The following is a 10,074-nucleotide window of genomic DNA, read 5'->3' on the forward strand; positions in this document are numbered from 1 at the left end:
CTCTCTCTCTCCCTCTCTCTCTCTCTCTCTCTCTCTCTCTCTCTCTCTCTCGTGCACACACACTATAGCAGAAACCTTTACAAAAAAAAATACAATCAAACAACACAACAGGAAACTTAAAGAGGACCAAGCATAGTTAATACTGGTTGCGATCGACTGGTAAAACGCTGTGCACCTTCCAGAGAAGTGTGCAAAGTGCTCTGAGAGTAACGCTGGACTTAGGCTAATGAAAAGCTTTGTTTTGTTTTGTTTTTCAGGGCTTTCAAACAATCCTGTCCAACCTACTGGACCAAGTACACCCAGAGCCTGTGACCCCAGATTGACATTTGATGCTATAGCCACACTCCGTGGAGAAATATTTTTCTTCCAGGACAGGTATAAAACTAAATTCTTTCCCCCTTTGACTTCTCTTTCTTGTATGCCTTAAAACTGATGCTCATTGATTCCACGTTACTCAGCTTTTCCTTTGAATTCTATACAGATGTATCTCACTGGAATGTTGAGAACTTTGTAGGTAACTCAAAGCATGCAGAAAAGAAAAAAATAAAAACATTCAAATGTCTGGATGAGGTAGACAGACATGAGCCACGGCTGCTTGGAAACTCCATGGCTGAGTTTACCCAACACCAAAACATCCTTCAGTGTCGCCCAAAACCAGTCAAGTACAGGAAAGCGTCTCTCAGCAGCCGAGAGGCCATGGCAGAGACGGGTGTATTCCATCAGCCATTCAGTAAGCATGTAACAGCAGGCTGACTGCACAGCCACGCTTTGGTTGCTAGTTTTGTCTCCTCTTTCTTGGGAGGAGTAGTGAAAGAGGCTAACAAGGTTAGTTCATGTGCACGGAGGGGACAATGGCAAATGTGATCGAGTAAAGTCACTCCTGTGACCTCGAAAATTGTTAAGTACTCGCACGTGGGCAGCACCACCGCAAAGCTGAGCCAGGACCCGGTCACTGCGCTGGACATTTGCATTCATTGTAGGTTAGGTCTTCTCAGCAAGCCTATAGGGGCCATTCCTATGCCAAGCATCATAGAAACGCTTACTTAGACATGTGTGTCTGTCCGTCTGTCTATGTGTGTCTTTCTGTTCCATTAGGTACTTCTGGAGACGGCATCCTCAGCTGCGAAGGGTCGAACTCAATTTCATTTCTCTATTCTGGCCAAACCTGCCCAGTGGTATACAAGCTGCTTATGAGGATTCCGACAGGGACCTCGTTTTCCTATTTAAAGGTAACTCCCTAAAGTTTTTATCTTCACTTGTACCTGTGAGAGGGGTTGGGGCTTCTTTGAGTTCCCTTCCAGGTTCTAAAGAGGTAAGTCAATAAGAGCTTGGGCAGGCCAGGCTCTGGCCAGGACACCAGGGTTGGGCCTCATCTTGGTCACCCTGTGTGGACTTGATAAGGCTGTGCCGTATTCAGGCCTCAGTTTTCTCATCAAGAAAACGGACATCAGGCCAGCTTGCCGCTCCCTCCGTCCTCATCTCAGATAACATTTTCTAAGCTCCCCCGAGGCTGTGCCTTAGCTTCTGTATGAAGACCACATGAGACACCCAGCTGTGGTCCTGAGCCAGAACGTCGGAATCTTTTACATAAGTTCTAGGGAGCCATTAGGGACCTGATAACGTCACTTTACCACCTTCACTTTATTTGTTCCATTTTCATTTTTATGATAAATTTACACAAAGACCAAAGCATGCTACATATTGTTTTGTAGGAATTGCAGGAATATATTAACATGTAACCCCAATCATTGACAGGCAACCAATACTGGGCTCTGAATGGCTATGACATTCAGCAAGGTTATCCCAGGAATATCGCCAACTATGGCTTCCCAAGGACCGTCCAAGCGATTGACGCAGCTGTTTCCTACAGAAGTAAAACATACTTCTTTGTGAATGATCAACTCTGGAGGTAAGGTAAACTGTTCTTTAATTAGACGTTGAAATCTGTATTTCTCTACCTTGTATACAAACAACTAACAATCAGGCATCTGAAAGTTTTGAAAATCTAGGTGGGTTTAATAGGTTTGAGTGAGAATATATTCTTTTTCATAAGATGGTTGATGTTACTATGGCTTCAAAAATTTTCATTTTTATAAAATTAAAATGGCTATACCATGGTATTAAGAATTTTTTATTTGGTGTTTAGAAGTTTTTGCATCAGGGCACACGCACTCACCAGAGTGACAGAGAGACAGAGATAGTGAGAGGGAAAGTGAGAAATCACCTGACCCGCCGCCAGGGGGAATGGCCTTCTCCATTCTCTTCCCAGGATCCTGGGCACTCATGCACATACACTTAGTGTGACTATCAAGCCACCAGGTCAGGGACTCGAACTAAGGTCAGCCATGTGGGAGTCCAGTGATGTAACCACGACACCATCTGCTGGCCCTGAGTATAAGGATTTTATGTCTCGAAACAGAGTAGCCTTAGTAAAGCACTAGGGAAGAACACAAAGGAAGACTTGGGCTAATTCTCACTTTTGAGTTAAATTCTGACAAACTCAAGCAAATGTTATACAGATAGCTTCCAGAACTGGTTCCCAAGTTGGTCATTTACATTTACACACACACACACACATGCATGTGAGTACATACACACACACACACACACACACACACACACACACAGGTATACTTACATACCAAGCCTTAGAAACTATAAGCTTTTCTTTTGGGAAATAATATCAGTGATCAGAAGGCTATTTTAGAATTAATGATACTCATATTTTTATAAATATATACCCTTAGGTAGCGAAGTTGATCATTCTTAATCACAATAAATAAGACATTGCAAGAACTGGATGACAGAAAAGTGTGAAGGCACTTTGTAAATTATATACAGCTAAAAGAAAAATGTTTTTGCAGTATTCAGTACTGGTCTTAAATCATGTGACATTTTGTTCTTACCAGATATGATAACCAAAGACAAGTGATGGAACCAGGTTATCCCAGAAGTCTATCAAGTGACTTTCCAGGAATAGCAAGTAGAGTCGATGCAGTTTTCCAGCAGGATCGTAAGTAGAAAAACAAAGCAAAAACCCCTGTGAATAAATGTATTTAAATTTTTTAAATAGCAATTTGTATCTGAATGGCATATTGAAACGGGGGCAGGATTTTATAAATCAAAGATATCTAAGAACTTCTATAAGCTAACTCAGTGCTCGCTCTCTCTCTCTCTCTCTCTTCCTAGACTTCTTTCTTTTCTTCAGTGGACCAAGATATTATGCATTCGATACTACAACTCGTAGAATTACGAGGGTTGACAGGAGCAATAGATGGCTTAACTGTAGGTAAAGTCAAAGCAAAATCAGAACGGTTTAAATCCATTTTCTAAAATGGAAGGCAAGTCCAACTTACACTTCAATTATATTTTGTCTCATTTATACTTTTCTCAGTATCAATCAATCTTATTTGCTATCACTGCACTCACTGGGCCTGTGCTCACTGTTTGGAATATTTCACCATGTACAGAGGTTGGTTCAGTTCTCACACATTCCATCTCCGGTTTATGTACCTATCGCATCTGCTTCAGGCAATGTAGCACCAGATTTTGGTTAGAAGTAAGAATTATAGGCCCAGTTGGTGACATGGTAGTTAAAGTGGCTGAACCTCCCCCAATGTCGACTGTGCAGTTTGTGTTCCAGACTTGGCAACTTGAGAAACACACTGGGTGTGTGTGCTTAGGCCCAAAATTCCTAGAGAAGAGATTTGGGTGTGGTCATCACCTTGGGCGTGCTTTAGCACTTCCTCTCTCTCTCTCTCTGGTGAGCATACACGCCCTATAGAAAAACTAAAAAGAAAGGGAGGAGATCATAAGCCAGATAGATGGTGCCCATTGCCTTTACAGAAAATGTTTCCCACTCTTAGAATGAAACGTAGATGATACAGGTTGTGGGTGGATTGTGTTTCTCAAAAAAGATATATTGAAATCCTAACCTAGGTACCTATGAATGTGAGAGTGTAGGGGAAGGGATCTTTGCAGATGTAATTAGTTAAGATGAGCTCATACTAAATTCAAGTGGACGCTAGATCCAATACAACTGGTGTACTTATAAGAAGAGAGGCATGGCTACACAGAGATGGTCATGTGAAGACAGAGGAAGAGACTGGAGAGAAACATCTGCAAAACAAGAAAAATCAAGGAATGCCAGCAGAACCCAAGACCTGGGAAGAGGCAAGGAAGGATCCTATTTTGTAGCCTTGAGAGAAGAAGGCATGGCCTTGCCGACACCTGCTGAATTTGACCCCCAGAACAATGAGAGGATAAGTGTCTGGTTTTAAGTCCCCAAGTTAGTAGTACTTTGTGGCAGCAGCCCTACAAAAGTAACATATCTGTGCTTAAAAAATACAATCAACACAGAATACCAGCGTTGAACTCTCACCACGGATTACTGGCCATCTTCCTAGGGGAGCAACAGAAAAGAGATATCACTTCTCCTGCCTCCTTGCCACTCCCTCTAGAGTCCAATCTGATGGGTAGTTAGACTTCCTGTGCCGAGTTCGTTATTTCCTGGGGTATTCAGGATGATGGACTGCACAGACAGAACTGGGCTTGGCACAAAAGCAGTACAGCTCTTTAAATTAAGTTTAGGTGCATACATTTGCTAATGGCTTTTGTCAGTAAAGAATTTCAGGGCTTACAGAATCCTCATGATGTCATATTTGCAGTTGTAAAAATGTAATTCAGCTTATTATGCAATAAATATGTGGATTGTAAAATCTTCTCACCAGTGTATCTTTCTTTTTTTTTTTTCTGTCAAAGTTTTAAAATTCCTCAGTGAAGTAATTTGGCATGTTACTCTGGTACAAAATTTATCTATGAAAGGAGTTCAAGGTAAAGATTTTTATTTTAAAGGAATGATTGGTGAACTACTTTTAAGTTCTTAAAGTATCATCACACAGTGGAGCCAGCAGGTGGTGTGGAGGATAAGGAGGCTGGATCCCATGTGAACAACCACACAGTTTGAGTTCCAAACCCATTGGCTTGAAAAACATGCCTGGTGCAAGTGCATACATGCCCAAAATCCCAAGAAGAGAATAGAAGAGAAGGGATTGTGACACGGCCATTTCCCTGGCAGGGAGGAGTCTCTCTCTCTCTCTCTCTCTCTCTCTCTCTCTCTCTCCAGTGAACACACACTTCCTATAGCAAAAAACTAAAAAAGACAAAAATACATACTTATCTAAAATATAAAAAGGAATAGCCAATTTTAAATAAAATTTCAGTTATTTATTCCTTGTCAGAGTTATTATAAAATTGATAATAAACTTCTAGCTACTGCTTCAGTTTATAAATAAACATTGTATATATATTTAATATCCTGAAAAAGTTCCAAGTATACATTTATACTCAAGTACTTGTATGTTATTTTATTTTATAAGATGAGAAAACAAACCGGTAGATATTATCATTCCACTCATTTATTCAGCAAGAATAATTACCTACATGCTCCAGGGTCTACGAAAAAAATAGATTGTGTGTGTGTGTGTGTGTGTGTGGAGTATATATATACATATGCATTTGTTGAGTGTGAAAGTGTAAAAGGACCTTTAAGAACTGAACATTCTGTTTTAACAATAGAGTGCATTTCAGACAACCATGTTTTCTAACTTCTTAGGATGTCAGTTTTTACAGGCACGAAAATGAGAGATTCACCTCAGAATACCAGCTAACTGTGTGGGCTACTCCTGCTAGATGCTTGCTCTGAATCTCCTCTATACATTTCAAGATGATAACTGAGTTCCTATGATTTCTTTAACCATATTACACAGTCACAGAAAGTACTGTAATATAAATTATAGTAAGGAATTTAAAAATTTATTCATTTTTTAAAATAGTCTCTCCTTGACAGCATGCGCTGTTTTCAGGCTGTACCATTGATGCTTTATTGTAAGTACAAGAAACACAAGGATCAAGGCTTAGAATTTAAATAATGAGATTCCCTTTTATCTTAGGTTGCAGTTCTTCAAAAGCAAAGCCTAAGTCAGACCTCAGTACAATTTATTTTTTCCAGACATGGAACTAGGATGTAAGTGAGGTGACAAGCAGAGTGAGACAGGAAAGGAGAAAAAGGCCATGCTAGGACATGTTTCCAAGGTTTCTGTTATAGGCAGCAGGGTCTCAGTTACACCAGAGGCTCCTGAAAACTTATAGAATCCCTTAAATTGTTCACATCTCCAGTGGACAGGAGGCCAGAACATTCACTTTTCTCTTCCCATCCTCCACTAGATGAGACTTATCCCTGAAAGTGTCAACTCCCTTACACAATGGGCTGTACTCATGCTGACCCAGCAAGCTTGATGGCATCTCAGTGTCCTGGACAGAAAGCCAAAAGACACCCAGTATGTGCTTAAGGTTGGACTTTGTCAGAGTCGAGTGAGCTACACACACTTGTCCCTCACTGTTGCCACTAAGTCAGAGGCGAGCCAAGGAGATGCGACATCGGGCACCAGAAGCATCTTCTACAGCTCTGTAGCCGGGAGATTTGAGTGATGAGCATTTGGAGAAGTCTTCTCTGCAGAAACTTACTAGTCCAAGAAAAAAAGATTTCTTAATAGACTGGGGAAATCTCAATGTGGCACAGGTGCTAGCTAATTAGCTACCCTAACATCCATTTGGCACTTTCTCTTCTGCAATAAGACCTCATTTCTATTGAAGGTAGCGATGCATTCAACTAAATGACTACTTTGTATAGCTTTTGGTGTAGCTGTGAGTTTCATTTATAGCCACATGTATAAACAGAATATTGTATGGGGCTTTCAGAAAGAGGCTGGGAATTCATTTATTCTTGACTTCCTCCTTCCTACTATAAATGGCTAGAGCTTGAGAAGCCACCAGACCTGAGGCATTGGACCAAGAGTGACTTAGCAAAGCAGATGTTGCCTACATCCCTGATCATAAGGCACTGTCATACCAGCCCCAAATGACCAAATCTAGGCTGCTTTTAAGTTACAGAAAAAATAATTTTTATTTTATTAAGCATCTGTTACATTCACCCAAATCTCATCTTCACTAATACATGAAATGTCTGGAACCTGCTCTACCTCCCTGCAGTGAAAGTCCTTAGAAAGAAGCAGAACATTTAAAGGACACAAAAATGAAAAATCATCTGTGGGTTATGTATATGGCGAAATCTTTGAGCCAATGTACAGTGTATTCATGATGGGAAAATTCATTTGGTATGCTGTAATGATACACAGTGATTGAATGTTAAAAAAATTTAATACGTTTAAAATAAGGTCATTAATTCACTGGTTCTACCTGTATGCATGAGTCTCCAGTCAGCTTCCTTATCTCTCATCCTCAAACACATTGCACAGAACAGTAACCCAACATTTGAAAAAATATCCCAATGCCAAAAACAGAGTTCAAAAAAGGAAATAAGGAAACAAAGACAATCCTAAGAACAGAAGAAAAGGTCAAAATAAACTAAGGAATACTTAACACTAATATTCTTTAAAAATAAGACATACTTTATATCCCATAAATACTAACAATATGCAAAAAAAAAGTTTTAAAAATGTAAAAGAATGCTGAGAGCTGAAAAGACTCTTGGAAATTAAAAATAGGAAAATGGATGGAAGAAATTATTTTTCAAATAATTTCTAAAATATTGGAAAGTTACCTTGAAGTTTCCATAATGAAAGGGCCCTTTTACTGCCCAGAATGGTTAATATTAAAAGACCCACATCAAGAGATGTAATTAGAAATTTTTCAGAATATTAAGATCAAGAGAATATTTCTAAAATTTTTCAAAAGGAAATGATCAGGATTCAGAACAGAAGATTTCTCAACAATACTAGATTCTAGAAAATAATGAAAGAAAATCTTCAGAGTTCTAAGAGATATTCATTTCTGCCTGCAATTCTATACCCAGCTACACTGTCAAATCAACTGTGAGGATAAATAAAGGGCATTCATAGACATGAAAACATCCAAAATAACAGTCCACCTGTGGTGGCACAGGTGATAAGGCACTGCAGTGCAATACCAGAATCAGATGAGAAGTCCCAGGGTTCAAGTCTTAGGTTGACCTGAAAACACTGGGCACACCCACAATCCTGGCTGGTTGTAGGGCTAAGGGCAGGATAACTGTGTGATAAGACCCTGTTGCAGGGAATGGGGATTCTGTCTTTCCCTCTTTCTCTGCTTCTCTCTTTTTTTACTCTCTTAAGAAAGAAGAAAAATAATTAAAGATGTAATATACTAATTTTTCTTGCATTCTCTCTGTGAAAACTCCTGAGAGACATGTTCCATAGAAATAAGGGAGCAAGTCAGGAAATAGTAGGAATTATATCTAGGAGCGAGGGATCTAACACAGAGACACAACAGATTCTCTGGTTGCTGACAGGATGAAAGCTTTTCAACAGACCCTGATTGGAGAAGACAAAGTCTCTCATAGGGACCACCTCAAGGGGATAAAAAAATCCATATTCCTATTTAGATTTCCTATCATGTTTGATTTTTTTGTGGTTTTTTTTTTTTTTTTAAGAGAGATTTTTGCTACAGGGTATGTGCACTTGCCAGAGAAAGAGAGAGACAGAAAGCGAGAAATCACCCCCCAGGGGGATGGCCATGACACAATCCCTTTTCCACCATTCTCCTCTAGGGATCTTGGGCCTGCATGCCCACATGCCTGGCATGAGTTTTAAGCCACCGAGTTTGGGACTAGAACCACAGTCGACTATGTGAGAGTCCAGCAATGTAACCATTACATCATCTGCTGGTCCCCATATCTGATTATTTTGAGAAGAGTTTCAGAGCTCTATTGGAGAAGTTGGGAATAATTAGTAAATCAAAATTCAGTTAAATTCTGAGCAAAACCGCTGTTCAAGAAAGAAAATATAACCTAGTATACTTACATGGCTCTCTTGTGAATAACATAGCCATAGTCAGAACTGCATAAATACAGATTACTGATTTAACTGAAAACATTACTAGTACTAAACTAGGAAAATGGAGGAGAAAATGAGGTGAATGAGGAATCCTCCTCTTCTACAGGAAAATGTTACCAGTAACATTGAGCATTTAAGACTCAAGAAATAGGGCCAGCTGAGTGGTTTAGTGGTTAAGAAAACTGGATCCTACATGGCCAACTGCACAGTTCAAGTCCCTGCAGGTGGCTTGGAAGATACACCAGATGTGTGTGTGTACCCAAAACCTCAAGATTAGACTGGAGGAGAAGGGATTGGGGTGTGGTCATTCTCCCTTGGAGGTGCTGTCTCATTTTCTCTCCCCCCAACCCCCACACCCTAGTAAGCACAAACACTCCATAGCAAAAAAACAAACAAACAAACAAAAAAACCCACAGTAGCATAAGCATGTTATTTAGAAATGTGAGGGCTAAGAATGAGGAGAGAAGCTATAAAAATAATTTGAAGAACTTACCACTGGGAAGTGGGACTTGAAGATGTGAAAGGTTAGAGTAGAAAGATGGTATTTATTCATCATAAACACGATAGTATGTCTGACTTCTTTGTCATATTTTTTTGTGACAATGTTATTTTTTAAACATGTCCTAAAATGTATTCTGGTTTATAAAACACAAGAGAGTTTCATAATGAATGTGCATGTGCTCACACCAGCTTACCAATACCAAGATAATGCATATCTTCACCATGTCTACCTATTTCCTCCATTCTTCTCTTTCCTTAGAACGATGTTTAGACTATATTAATAATATTAAACCAATAAGTAATAATATTTTTAAACAGATTTATAATAAGGATGAGATTTAAATGCAAAAAAATTATATCTCCTCTTAGGGTTTATAATAAATTTGTTGACTTTCTCACAATAATTCTATTCAGGATATAGACAAAGAGAGGTCTATTAATTAAGGAATTAATATGCAGAAGGAGGGGAGAAAATTATAATAATTGGTAGAAGAAAGTGGGAGGACAAGTGAGGGAGGTCATTGCTATAACTAATTGTATCACTTCCTCTCAAATTGTCCCAAGTAAAGAAGAAAAGAAATATTTTTATATTGATACTATTAAAATATTATTTTTAAAAGAATTATTTAACTTTTTAAAATTCTTATTTATTTATTTAAATTTGACCCGAAAGAGATAGAGT

The 10,074-nt window shown here is 39.1% G+C and overlaps 1 protein-coding gene across 1 annotated transcript in view; it reads left to right on the forward strand.

The window, feature by feature from the left end:
- The window catches only part of MMP8 (matrix metallopeptidase 8), a 12,299-nt gene extending 7,617 nt beyond the window's left edge, over window positions 1-4,682 (forward strand). Inside the window, exons 6-10 of the mRNA XM_006150090.2 lie at window positions 258-375; window positions 1,096-1,229; window positions 1,756-1,909; window positions 2,910-3,013; window positions 3,190-4,682. Of these exons, the coding sequence (XP_006150152.1) occupies window positions 258-375; window positions 1,096-1,229; window positions 1,756-1,909; window positions 2,910-3,013; window positions 3,190-3,293 (614 nt within the window). The 3' untranslated portion in view covers window positions 3,294-4,682. The remainder of the gene's footprint in view (window positions 1-257; window positions 376-1,095; window positions 1,230-1,755; window positions 1,910-2,909; window positions 3,014-3,189) is intronic.
- Window positions 4,683-10,074: the final 5,392 nt, after the last annotated feature.

The sequence above is a fragment of the Tupaia chinensis genome, unplaced genomic scaffold, assembly GCF_000334495.1.
Source record: "Tupaia chinensis unplaced genomic scaffold, TupChi_1.0 Scaffold000276_2, whole genome shotgun sequence".
In the NCBI taxonomy this organism is placed as follows: domain Eukaryota; kingdom Metazoa; phylum Chordata; class Mammalia; order Scandentia; family Tupaiidae; genus Tupaia; species Tupaia belangeri.